This window comes from Acomys minous, assembly GCF_964271855.1.
Source record: "Acomys minous genome assembly, chromosome: 13".
Lineage (NCBI taxonomy): Eukaryota > Metazoa > Chordata > Mammalia > Rodentia > Muridae > Acomys > Acomys minous.
Genome location: NC_140495.1, coordinates 112,153,908 through 112,167,711, shown reverse-complemented (window position 1 = coordinate 112,167,711; position 13,804 = coordinate 112,153,908). Strand labels below are relative to the sequence as shown.

Here is a 13,804-nt window from a genome sequence, read left to right as displayed (position 1 = left end):
CCTTCAAAGATGTATTTATTTACTATGTATACAGTGCTCTGCCTACATGTAGGCCTGTACTCCAGAAGAGGGCACCAGATCACATCATAGGTGGTTGCTGGGAATTGAACTCTTAACCACTGAGCCATCTCTCCAGCCCCAGCTAAGAATTCCTTTTTTTTTTTTAAGTTTTTCAAGACAGGGTCTCTCTGTGTAGCCTTGCCTGTCCTGGACTCACTTTGTAGACCAGGCTGGCCTTGAACTCACAATGATCCTCCTGTCTCTGCCTCCCAAGTGCTGGGATTAAAGGCGTGCACCACCACGCCCAGCTCTTCTCTGTGTTCTTAAAGGGCCAGTTGGCTAGCTCTGAGGATCTTTAAGGGGCAGGGGCACTAACTACAGAAGAATTCAACAAAGAGGAACACTAGAGAAAAGCCGATCTGAAATGCTAAAAGTAAGATGCACAGTAAGTCACAAAACAAATAACCTCTGTGGAAGGTCTCTGCAACAGAACGGACTCACTGAGCTTAAAGATGACGAGGGAGGATGGGACAGTCCAACAAGGACAGAGAGAAAACAGGAAGGCACCAGGGGAAACTTCAGAATCAATGTGGCATTCTAAAAATATCAACTGGAGCTGGGTGTGGTGGCACAGGCCTTTAATCCCAGCACTCGGGAGGCAGAGACAGGTGGATCACTGTGAGTTTGAGGCCAGCCTGGTCTACAGAGTGAGTCCAGGACAGCCAGGGCTACCCTGTCTCAAAAAAGTAAATACATCAAAAATAAAAATAAAAATATCAACTGATTGGTTATAGGCAGAGAAGAATACAAAAGGCAAACACACACACACACACACACACACACACACACGCACACAAACATTCTCGGAAGGATCGTAACAGCCGAGCGCACATGCGTGATGCCACATGCCTTTAGTACTCAGGAGGGAGAAACAAGTGAATCTCTATGAGCTCAAGGTGAACCTACCTCAAAAATAAATATATAAGCCTGGTGGTGCTGGCAAATGTGTTTAATCCCAGCACTCAGGAGGCAGAGAAGCCGGATCTCTGTAAATTCGAGGCCAGCCTGGTCTACAAAGTGAATCCAGGACAGCCAGGGCTACACAGAGAAACCCTGTCTCTGAAAAACCAAAAATAAATAAATAAAGTAACCATACTTTTGAAAAGATGGAACAAACGAATCCAGATCTAAAATGTCGATTCTTCTGCGTGCTTTCTCTTTTTCCCAGCACGTACTTGGCCAGTGACTGCAGCTAAATGTTTTCACGTTATTCCTTCTTTTACTGCTGTTGTAGTTACAAAGGTCTAGATTTCATGCCCATGAAATTGTCCTTTTCAGATTCTAAGGTTTTTTTGGTTTTGATGCAGGGTCTTTCTCCATAGTCCTGGCTGTTCTGAAACTCACTCTGTAGACCAGGCTGGCCTCAGACTCACAATGATCCGCCTGCCTCCCAGGTGCATCACATGGTTGCTCGGTGCCCACAGAGGTCAGAAGAGGACATCAGGTCCCCCGGGACTGGAGATACAGACAGGTGTGAGCTGCCATGTGCATGTGGGATTCGAACACAGGTCCTCGGTAAGAGCAGCCGGTGCTCTTAACCATTGAGCCACCTCTCCAGCCCCAAACTCTAGTATTTTTTTTTTAAAATAAAGCAATAGAAAATCGAGTCTTGACAGATTACAGGTAAGTGCCTGAGTGGAAAACTCTGTGTAAATTATCACGTAAGGACGATGTTACATGGCAAATCGGCGTGGTGCTCTGCTCCTCCACTGCCTTAGCTGTTTGAGTGTTGTGCATAAGATCCCATCCTGAGCTTTTTACAAGCTGCAACCCTGAAGTTGATGCCTTGTCTCTTTTTATCTCTATGCAAGAAAAATCGTGCTGTGACATACTGACCAGGAAAGAAGGTTCTACAAAGCCATCAGGGTCTCTGAGAATAATACATCGTTGCCTGCAAAGATGGCTGACCCCACATCAGTCCTAAGAGCTCATGGCTGAGTCCATCTGAGAACCATCAACCCATCTAAGAAGTGGCCGTTGGAAGTCTCAGGCACTTGTGGGAGGCCATCTGCCTTGGCGTGTGGCGGGCATTAGGCAGTGACACGTGTTATAAGATGAGGAGGTGGCTCATCCTAGGATCAAGTCCATTTACAACTTAAAACGTGCCATGCCTATAAAACTAACGTTTCTCTCCCCCCTCCCCCAGCCCCCACCCAAGACAGGGTTTCTCTGTGTAGCCTTGGCTGTCCTGGACTCACTTTGTAGACCAGGCTGACCTCGAACTCACAGAGATCCGCCTCTGATTTAATCTGCTGAGATTAAAGGCGCGTGGCACCACCGCCCCAGCCAAACTAATGTTTCTTGCAGTATGTTGGTTCTACACGCCTCTAACTAAAGAAAAACAGCATTTCGTGACGTGGTCATGAACTCTGAAAGGAGAACGCACATAAGCCCATCCAACACAGCTGCCCAGCAGGCAGAGGCAACTTTTTCTCAGGATGGCCGCCAGGTGGCAGTTTGCTCCTGGCTGGGAAGGCTTTCCAGGCAAGTTAGTTACACAAGCTTCCAAAACAAACTCATCCTGTTCTTGGCAGCGCCCTGTGGCTGGAGGGGAGCTCTGGGCCTCAGCCACTTTCCGTGAATTCTCTCTCCATTTGTTGATTTCCTCTGAGAAGGCAACAACAGGTGCACGCCCTAAAAGCCGCCTTCCGGTTCATTTCCACCAACTGCGCTTTGTCAGGAGGAGAGTGAACCGGAAACAAAGGCTGTCGGTCTTTGCAGAGCATAGTCCCGTCCCATTGGTGGGTGTAGTTAGAGTCTGCGGGTACCGCAGCAGGAACAGCTGGCCTGGGCTGGTTAATGCAAACCAAACAATGATTATCGTTGTTTATCTGCTAAGCTGTTCGTACCATACCTGTGCAGTTCTCCAATACGCAGAATAAATGACTATGATATAGAAGCTAAAATTACTCCTACCCTTCCCCCACTGTCACACTTTATTAGCACTAGGGGACTCACCCCCACTTCCTGTGTTCCTCCATTTGTACAAGTTGCCGCTCAGCCTTAGACCCTTCATAAACTTACCACATTAATGGTTCTGTTATTTTCCATTTTCCGCCCTGGCACTGCCGCTCTGCATGGACCTAGCCTTGTGTCTCCATAGCCCCCTAACTGTCTCGAGTGCTCTACGTCAGGTCCCCAGCGCCTCCTGTGTCAACTGTGGAGCCCTGCCCTCAGGTGCACTCAGCGACAGAACCAGAGCCACATGCCCTTCCTTTGCCCCTTGTGCGATCGATTGCCGGCTTTTGCACCGGTCCCAAAAACACGGTCCAGTTAGGACCACTGAGCTGTGTGTCAAACGCTGTCTTCCTCACCCCCAACTCCTCCATCAATGACCCGCCTTGTGTGGGGTGTCCTTAAGCACCTTACCAGAGGACACGAGTCATGGATGCTAAGTCCACAGACAGCACTGATGCTACACTCAAAAACACCACCTCTGTTTGAGGAAAATAATTGGTATGTGTGAACCACACGGCGAGGCTGGGGATGAGCCTCAGGCGTACAGCACTTACCCACCATTTGTGAGGCCTTGGGCTAATTCCCAGCCAGAAAATAAATGGCATAGAAATCTTCTTGGAAATGGGCCTGATTTATATATTTAGCAAACATCATTTCAAAATTGAGCAAGAACCTTATCACATCAAAGCTATTTTTTAAAAGATATTTATTTTATGTGTATAGTTGTTTTCCCTGCACATACGCCCCGTGTACACCGTGTGTGCACACGCATGCGCACATGGTTCCTCCGGAGTCCAGAGGTCAGTTTCAAATGTCAGATCCATTGAAACTGAGGTGATAGTTCTGAGGCACCATGTGGTTTGGTCCCAGAAGATGCGCTCCATCACGAAGGGGAAGGAGCCGGCCGGCCCGGCATGTTGCTGTACACTGCAGCCGCCATCAGGGAACTCAGGGAGGTGAACACTTTGCCAGTTCCCTCTCTTTCTCTGACTTCAGTCTACTAACACTGCCCGCAGAATGCTGCCACTGGTATTTAGAGCGAGTCTTTCCAATTCAACTAACCGAATCTGGAATCTCCATCACAGACAGGAGATCTGTGTCCTAGGTGGTTATAGACTCCACCCTCCACTCCACACACACACACACACACACACACACACACACACACACACACACGCCCTTTCCCGTGAGCCCCCGTTCCTTTACAGGCCTGTACCATTTGACACTGCGGGGTTTTACTGGAGTACCAGTTTGAGATCATCATGTGCTACAATACAGGAGCCTGGCCCAAATATTAATTAAGCAATTAATTAAATGCACTAAACCTCCTAATTGATCTATTATTTCGCGGCCATATATCTAATGGCAAAATAGGCACAATGGTGTTTGTTCTCAAATAGGATCTCCACCCCCCACCCCCCACCCCCCACCCCGCCGTGTGTCTTTCTCTGTGTGTGTGTCTTTCTCTCTGTCTCTCTCTGTCTCTCTGTCACACACACACACGACATTTGGTTGTGTGTCTCTGCATCTGGTCCTTCCTGCTGCTTCTCTCATGATGCAGAATAAGGAACAAGTCTATGAGCAGAATATCACTAGGGATCGTTTGATGGTTGCTGTTGCTTTTTTTTTTTTTTTAAGACCGGCAGTGCTTGGTTTTACTGTAGGTCTCCCAAGTATCTAGTCTCTGGTTCTTGGTCACCCTGTCAGGTTTGCGTTCCACCTCGTGGGGCGGGCCTTAAGTCAAATCAGTCACTGGTTGGTCACTTCCACACCCTTTGTGTGCCACCATCGCCCTAGCGTATTTTCCAGGCAGGACAAATTGTAGATCAAAGGTTCTGTGGCTGGGTTGGTGTTTAAAAAGTCATGCAGCTTGAAATGTCAGGGTTGGGCGATATCTGTGCGAGGCCACCCCTTTCACGAAGAGAGAAATGAAGGGGTAGATGGGGTGGAGGCGGGAGAGGGGGCTAGGACAGAAGAAGAGGAGGTCGGGATATAAAGTTAATAATTATAATGTATTAATTAAAACAACCAAAACTTACACAGACTGCACCCAGACTTGGAGAAACAGCGTGTGTGAGAGTGAAAAGTGCCGGAGGAGAGGGTTTCCGCTAAAGCACCGGGTCCTGGGAACGGCTTACTGAGTTCCAGCAACCCTGTTCGCGTCCTTTCCCCTGGACACAAGTGATGCGGTCTCGGTTCTCGCTCTTGTTGGACACCGCCTTTTTAGAGAGCCAATCAGCGACGCGGAGGTGCCAAGGTACACCGTCAACAGGAAGCCAGTCCACACTCCAGCTCTGTCAGGCCCTAGGAGAAAAGATGATGTCTTTCGCCTACTTGCTCCCGCTGCTGGCGAGCGCCAAGGTCCTGAGTCAGACCCAGGCTGGTGAGTGAGGGGTCGGGAGGACTCTTCCCCGGGAGAAGCGGTGTGGCTGGTGCGGACAGCGCCCCAAGCGTATCATCTCTGCTGCCCTGGCCAAGTCCCTCCCCTGCCTTCACCTGGGACCCTGGGCCCGGGAGGAGGTCGGGGTTCTCACTGCGCGCCGCCCCCAGGCTCACACTCGCTGCGGTATTTCACCACCGCTGTGTCCCGGCCCGGCCTCGGGGAGCCCCGGTTCATCTCCGTCGGCTACGTGGACGACACGGAGTTCGTGCGCTACGACAGCGACGCGGAGACTCCGAGAATGGAGCCGCGGGCGTCGTGGATGGAGCAGGAGGGGCCGGAGTATTGGGAGCGGGAGACGAGGAAAGCCAGGGACACAGGGAGGAACTTCAGAGTGAACCTCAAGACCCTGCTCGGCTACTACAATCGGAGTGAGGATGGTGAGTGACCGCCACCGGGAACACGACATGTCCCAGGGGACGAGCCTAGGTCATCTTGACTGGGGTTAAAGTTTCGTCCAAACACTTGCCCAAAACCTCACAAAGGAAAGGCCCAGCATAACTGCGCTTGGGTTTCGGTTGCACTTTCGTTTCTGAAAGTTTCGGGTTATCGACAGACGGCCGGGCAGGGTGGCCTCAAAGTGGTGCTGATCACCGTGTCCCCGCCAGAACCTCACACGCTGCAGTGGATGTACGGCTGCGACCTGGGGCCCGACGGGCGCCTGCTCCGGGGCTACTGTCAGGAGGCCTACGACGGCCAGGATTACATCTCCCTGAACGAGGACCTGCGCTCCTGGACGGCGAATGACGCAGCCGCACAGATCTCCAAGCGCAAGTCTGAGCAGGTCGATGAGGCGCACCACCAGAGGGCGTACCTGCAAGGTCCCTGCGTGCACTGGCTCCAGAAATACCTAGAATTGGGAGCGGAGACGCTGCTGCGCTCAGGTGCCCTGGAGACCTCGCCTCAGTTTTCCTCAGGGGTGTGGGGCAAAGGCTTGGGCACTGCGCTCAAGAGGAAGGAGAGAGATTCCCAGGGTTGTGTTTCCCTGCAGGGAGACAAACCCTTTAAATGTGTGTGTATTTAATTAATTTATTCTTATTACATCTCAATTGTTATCCCATCCCTTGTATCCTCCCATTCCTCCCTGCCTCCCGCTTCCCCCTACTCTCCTCCCCTATGACTGTGACTGAGTCCTGTATATGCTCATAGGATATCAAGTCTCTTCTTGGTAGCCTGCTATCCTTCCTCTGAGTGCCGCCAGGCCTCCCCATCCAGGAGACATGGTCAAACCCTTTGACCATCAGCATGTCAGCATCGGCAGTGAACTCATGGAGAGCTTTTTCTCAGGCCTTCCTCTATCTCTGGAGTCTGACTCCAGCTTTTCTGAGTCTCCTGGCCCTCGCTTAGCTCGGGACCAGAATCCCTTCCCATTGGTCTGCATCCCAGGTGCCTGGGCTCTAGCTAAGGTCTAGATTGTGGACACCCTAACCCCACCCCAGTTCTCCTGTCCTTTCCCAGAAGAGTAACATAAACACTGATGACTCCACAAGAAGAAAGCAAAGTGCCTCATACCAACTCTCTCCCTCAGAGCCCCCAAAGGCACATGTGACCCATCACCCCAGACCTGAAGGTGGCATCACCCTGAGGTGCTGGGCCCTGGGCTTCTACCCTGCTGACATCACCCTGACCTGGCAGCTGAATGGGGAGGAACTGACCCAGGACATGGAGCTTGTGGAGACCAGGCCTGGAGGGGACGGAACCTTCCAGAAGTGGGCAGCTGTGGTGGTGCCTTCTGGGAAGGAGCAGGATTACACATGCCATGTGGTACATGAGGGTCTGCGTGAGCCCCTCACCCTGAGATGGGGTAAGGAGGGTGTGGGTGCAGAGCTGGGCTCAGGGAAAGCTGGAGCCTTCTGCAGCCCCTGAGCAGGTCAGGGCTGAGAGCTGGGGTCATGACCCTCACCTTCCCTTGCTTTCCCTTCCCTTCCCAGAGCCTCCTGAGTCCATGGTCCCCATCATGGCAATCATTGCTGTTCTGGTTGTCCTTGGAGCTGTGACCATCATTGTGGCTGTGGTGGCTGTTGTGAGGAAGAGGAGGAGAAACAGAGGTAGGAGAGGGCAGGGCCTGGGTTTTCTCTCAGCCCCTTTTAGAAGTGTGCTCTGCCTCATTAATGGGAAACACCTGCTCACCCTCATGGCTCCTGTCTCTAGCTGGGGCTGCTGTCAGTTCTGGAAACTTCCTAGGGTTGGCGTCTTCTCTGGTCTCTCACAGCTTCTCTTCTCACAGGTGGAAAAGAAGGGGACTATTCTCATTTTAGAGGTAACTGTGGAGGCAGGCTTGTCCCTGAGACCCTTGGGGTGGAGCTGGAGGTGGTGGGGAGCTCAGGCAGCCCATAGTTCCACCCCCTGCCTGAGTGTGGCTTCTTATGTTGTCTACAACAGGCAGAGACAGTTCCCAGAGCTCTAGCTCGTTTCTGAAGGCTTGAAAAGGTGACCACCTCAGTGCCTGGGATCGGAGCTGAGGTAAAGGGGACAGGACTGGGTCCCAGGGCTTTTTGGGACTCAGACATCTTAAACTGACTTCATAACTCTTGCTATAGCTTCAGACAGCTGCCTCGTGGGACTGAGTAACATATTCTGCTCACACATCTGTGTGTTACTTCCCCCTATGAAGACAATATGAAGTCTGGGGAGCCCGGGGAGCCCCACGCACCCTCGTCTACCAGGACAGTGCCCCAGTATTCCATGCCAGAACCAACCTTCCTGGTCCAGCAGGCAGGAGGGGACATCTCCACCCTGTCAGCTCCATGATGCCCTGAGCTGCAGCTCCTCATGTCTCCACAAGCTGACTCTGGGGGCTGGAGAGATGGCTCAGTGGTTAAGAGCACTGCCTGCTCTTCCAAAGGACCCAGGTTCAATTCCCAGCAACCAACATCAGCACATTTGTGAGGAACAGTGATATTCAACCTGGGGCCTCCAGTCACAACCATTTATACTGAGATCTGATGCCCTCATCTGGCTTGCAAATGTTCGTGCAGACAGAGCACTATATACATAATAATAAATAAAAAATAAAAAAAAAGAATTTGACTCTGGGCTGGGTGCTTCCTGTTGTTTTTGTCTGCACCGAATGTAAATGCGGTTTCCAGAAAGATTGTGTGTGTGTGTGTGTGTGTGTGTGTGTGTGTGTGTGTGTGTGCGCGCGCGCGTGCGCGCGCACGCGCGTGTTAAGTGTGTGGCATGCCTTTGTTATTGCAGGTAGAATGTACTACAACCCCACAATCCCTCCTTATGATAACAGTTGTTTTAAAACAAAGCAAAGGGGGCTGGAGAGATGGCTCAGAGGTTAAGGGCACTGGCTGCTCCTCCAGAGGTCCTGAGTTCAATTCCCAGCAACCACATGGTGGCTCACAGCCATCTATAATGAGATCTGGTGCCCTCTCCTGGCCTGCAGGTGAACATGCCGGCAAAACACTGTATACATAATAATAAATAAATCTTTAAAAAAAGGATTGGGGTAGAGGGTGACTGGAGAGATAGCTCATTGGTTAAAAGTGTTTGCTGGTCGCTGGGTAATGGTGGTGCACGTCTTTAATCCCAGCACTTGCCAGGCAGAGGCAGGCAGATCTCCAAGTTTGAGGCCAGCCTGGTCTATAGAGTGAGTTCCAGGATATCCAAGGCTACACAGACAAACCCTGTCTCAAAAAAAAATAGTAATAATAATTAAATATAGCAAGCCCCAGATTCAATCTCAGCACCAACACAGCAGTTTACTCTCTGGAACTACAGTTCCAGGAGATCTGACCCCCTCACATAGATGTGAATGTAAATAAAACACAAACGCTCTTTAAATAAAATCTTTTTTTTTCCGAGGTGGTGTTTCTCTGTGTAGCCTTGGCTGTCCTGGACTCACTTTGTAGACCAGGCTGGCCTTGAACTCACAGTGATCCGCCTGCCTCTGCCTCCCGAGTGCTGGGATTAAAGGCGTGCGCCACCACAGGCCAGCAGATTTTTGTTGTTGTTGTTGTTGTTGTTGTTGTTGTGGTTGTTGTTGTTGTTGTTCTAAAGATTTATTTATTTATGTTCATGCATGTGTGCCTTCAGGCCAAAAGAGAGCATGAGATCCCATTATGGATGGTTGTGAGCCACCTTGTGGGTGCTGGGAATTGAACCTGGGTCCTCTGGAAGAGCAGCCAATGCACTTAATCGCTGAGCCATCTCTCCAGGCCCCAAACTTTTGTTTTGAGACAGAGTTTCACTTTGTAGCCTTGGTTGGCTCTAGACCAGGCTGGCCTTAAACTCACAGCGATCCTCCTGCCTCTGCCTCTTTAGTGCTGGGATCACAGGTGTCTGAGTGCTGGGATCACAGGTGTCTGAGTGCTGGGATCACAGGTGTCTCAGTGCTGGGATCACAGACATATGCCACCATCCCTGGTGTTATGCAGCTCTTTTGACTCTCGTTGGATCAGCATCTCCAGGTCCTGTAAACACAGTCCAGTTTGAACCACAATGGTGCATAAAGTGCTGCCTCCCTCTTTCCCAATTCCCCCAGCAAAGATTCGCCTTCTTCTGTAGTTCCCCACAGGATAGGAAAGGTGCCATGTACTGAGCATATAAGCCAACCCCTCCTCCTCCTCCTCCTCCTCCTCCTCCTCCTCCTCCTCCTCCTCCTCCCCCTCCTCTTCTTCCTCCTCTTCTTCATTTATTATGTATACAGTGCTCTGCCTGCATGTACATCTGCCTGTCAGAAGAGGGCATCAGATCACACTATAGATGTTGTGAGCCATGTGGTTGCTGGGAATTGAACTCAGGGTCTCTGAAAGAGCAGAGCGTGCTCTTAACCTCTGAGCCATCTCTCCAGCCCCAGAGCAAGGCTTCTAAAACTTTCTATTTATGACTTCTTTTCTCCCAAGATAGTTTAACACAGCCTTAGGCTTTTGGTGCATAACATGGGTATACAAATCAAATACTGATAGTAAAACATTAATAATTTATTTTAAAACAAATTATTTGGCCTGGTGGTGGTAGTGCACACCTTTAATCCCAGGCAGAGGCAGGAGGATCTATGAGGTCGAGGCCACCCTGGTCTACAGAGCGAGTTCCAGGACAGCCAGGGCTACACAGAGAAACCCTGTCTTGGGGGGGAAAGGCATGCATATATAATTTTTACAAAATTAAAGATTAAAGCAAATTTGTGTACGGTAAGCTTATTTGAAGGAAAGGTACACTTAGTCAGGTGTCGTGGTGCATGCCTGTAACCCTAGTCCTTGGGAGGTGGAGGCAGAAGGCTCAGGAGTTCAAGACCATCCGCACCCACACAGCAAGTTCGGGACCAGCGAAGGCTACTGATCTGCATGAAAACTTCTCTAAACACAAACAGGCTGGGGTTAAGTGTTGGCCAAGTATTTGACCCTGAAGAACACAGAGAATCTTCTACGTTTCCCACAGTTATTGAGTTTGGTTTCACAGTCATCAGCTCCGAGGACACCACCTCACATAGATGCGCAGGACAGAGCGTGTGCAGGGCCACGCAGAAGCCTCGTCCTAGCCCAGGCCAAAGCTCACCTAACCACCTTTTGCGTTTACTTTTTGTTTTGTTTTGGTATTTATTTTTTTAAACGGGGTCTCGCGTAGTCCACGTTGGCCTCACGTTCACTTGGTAGCTACGGATGTACCACAATGCCTGTTTTATGCAGTGCCGTCTACTCAAGTGCGCTACCAACCACCCAAGTCCCGGGTGGAGCAGTGGTTGGTTTGCTTGTTTTTGTCAGACTCAAGCCAACAACTTAAATACCAAATTTTAAAAGATTTTAATTTTAATTTTTGTGTACCTGCACGCGTATCTGTGGAACATGTGTTTGGTGCCATGGAGACCAGAAGAGGGCGTCAGAACCCTGGACGTGAGACAGCGCATGCGTGGTGGACACTGAACCCGGGGCCCCTGCAGGAGCAGTCAGTGTTGCTGGGTCGTCCCCTCAGCCTTTCAGATACCAACTTTAAAAAAAAATATTATAATTTATTCAGTTTACATGCTGATTGTTATCCCATCACTTGTATCTTCCCACCCTCCCTCCCTCCCTCTTTCACCTTAACCCCCTCCCCTAGACGTCTGACAGAAGGGAACCTCCTCCCCCACCATATGTTCACAGCCCTCAGGTCTCATCCGGATAGCCTGCTTCCCCTTCCTCTGAGTGGCCCCCACCAAGGGGAAGTGGTCAAATCGGGGGCACCAGAGTTCGTGTCAGAGGCCGCTGTGGAGAACGAGCTGTCCCCTGGCTGGATCTGCACAGGGGCCGAGGTTGTCCGCATGCGTTGCCCTTGGTTGGTTCAAATACCAAATTTTAAAATCATTCTAACATAATGAAACCCAAAGGCAAACTTACATGCCGAGGAAATATTGTCTTTATTTTCTGTAATTAAACCATGTCTCTATAACAGCACAAAACTTCATGGACAGTAAAACGCTGCAATTCCTAACACACAGCAGTCTCAACTCTGAGCTAAGGAAACTTCCGGCGTTGTTCCTTGGTGTGTGGAGTGGCGTGGGCAAAAGGCAACACCAAGAGTGTTCAGAACCTGGCTGCAGTAACGTGCTGTGACAAAGCCAGAGCGTGCGCTGCGTGGAACGCCTTTTGATTCTGAGTTACCCCTGGCCACTGTGCACTCTGAGTCCTGTTACCATCACTCATGACCCACCATATTGCTTATGCAGCGGCAGGGCCCACTATTTAAGAGGTCTTGCGTGATTGATTTTTGCTCATGTTGCTGCAAATCACATTGGCAATGTGTTCTAGTTTCTCTTCTGTTGCTAAGGTAAAACACTTTAGCCAAAAAGCAGAGTAGGGATGGGAGTCCAGGGTTCAGTGCGTCACTGAGGGATGTCCCAGCGGCAGGAGCCCAAGCTGCTGCTCCACCACGTCAGGAGCAGCGAGAGATGACTGCACCTGTGCTGCCCCGCCTGCTGTTCCCCATAGGAACTCACTCCACAGCAGGAGAGGTTTGCCAGGGACCATGAACAACGCTGCCTCCTGGCTGACTGGCTTATTATGCTCGCTACCTGTCTTACGCAGCCCAGGATCTCCTGCCTGCACACACAACCTTAGTGGATCAGAAGGAGATATACCTTGGGGTCACCCAATTTCCTTGTATGGGGCCACTGTTAAGTCTCTGTCTGAAAGCTGGATTCTTTCAATTAAGGGTCAAACTTTTAAATCACCTACTCATCCTGTCCCTAAATCTCTACTATTCGTCTGTCTTCCCAGGGGGATCATGTTTTTTGGATCCTAGGAAAAGCTCTCTAGCCCGGTGTGGCATTGAATTCTGGGTTTTTGTTTTTACCATACCAGCTGTGGACTATGCAAGCTAGCACCTTTATCTTCCTTTTTATTTGATTTTTATGTCTTATCTGATGATAAAGCAGATAACGTTGTTCACAAACCCCTTCTAGTCAGAGTTCTTCCCTGAGGCAACAGTTTGCACTGAGCAGTGCACCTCACTACCCATGGTAGACTGGCCACCCCTGCCGCGGCGTCACTGCACTCCGCCCCAGGTGCGCCACACTCAGGGACTGCAAGCTCTCCAGTGCGTTAGGGGTTTTGATGTTGTGACACTTTGTCAACGAGACACAACCTAGAATTTGACAGGAAGAGTCTCGGTGAGTGGCTGTCTACCTTGTGGGGGACCGCTGGGCGATTCCCTCAGCAGGGGGTCCCGAGCTCTGAGTGCAAAGATGGAGCTGAGCATATCCGCAGGCACTCACTTGCCTCCGCTTCACCGCGCTGTCCTACGCTCCTGCTGCCTTGACTCCCTGACGGACTACAACCTGGGACTGTAAACCGAGTAAGTTTCTTTTCCCCCTCAGGCTGCTTCTTGTCGGGGTATTTTATAAAAACAACAGACACACAGCGAGGGTGGAGGATTCTCGTCACTCAGCACATTCATCACCAGATACCAAATGTCTCATGAATTTCCCGGGGAAAATTAAAAACTTGTCTGATTCTAAATTTGGACAGTGACAACCACTCAAAGAATGGCTCAGAAAAAAATTCAGCCTATGAGTAATGCGTGTACAGATGACTGGACAGAACTTTAGGCAGCCGCACCACCCACTTCCCACCACCCCTGGTCTACAGTTTCCTTTATATGCAGTAAGGAATCTTGGGTATCTGCTTGGGCAGCAAGCAGGGAGGGGTGGTGGCTGATGAATTCCAGGAGGGCAGCGGGGGTCTCTGCTCAGTCGCCATGGCTCCTCACTAAGATGGTGATGACCATGCTAAGCGCAGAGGGCCAGTTCTCCCAAATCCAACCCTTAAAACCTTCCTTGAATTTTATGTGTGTGTGTGTGTGTGTGTGTGTGTGTGTGTGTGTGTGTATTTTCTTCACATGTATGTCTGTGCATCACTTATA

At 50.4% G+C, this 13,804-nt stretch overlaps 1 protein-coding gene across 8 annotated transcripts in view; it reads left to right on the top strand.

Moving 5' to 3' along the window:
* Window positions 1-13,804, top strand: part of LOC311581524 (H-2 class I histocompatibility antigen, Q10 alpha chain-like) — a 74,117-nt gene that overhangs the window by 51,261 nt on the left and 9,052 nt on the right. For 2 of the 8 annotated variants that reach the window (XM_084753886.1, XM_084753883.1), the window contains exons 4-8: window positions 6,987-7,262; window positions 7,390-7,506; window positions 7,686-7,718; window positions 7,841-7,921; window positions 7,999-8,483. In XM_084753886.1, coding sequence (XP_084610012.1) covers window positions 6,987-7,262; window positions 7,390-7,506; window positions 7,686-7,718; window positions 7,841-7,884 — 470 coding nt within the window. In that variant the 3' untranslated portion in view covers window positions 7,885-7,921; window positions 7,999-8,483. Of the gene's footprint in view, window positions 1-5,088; window positions 5,402-5,568; window positions 5,839-6,066; window positions 6,343-6,986; window positions 7,263-7,389; window positions 7,507-7,685; window positions 7,719-7,840; window positions 7,922-7,998; window positions 8,484-13,804 lie in introns of those variants that run through there. The other 6 variants (XM_084753881.1, XM_084753878.1, XM_084753885.1 and 3 more) reach the window with 6 other exon arrangements.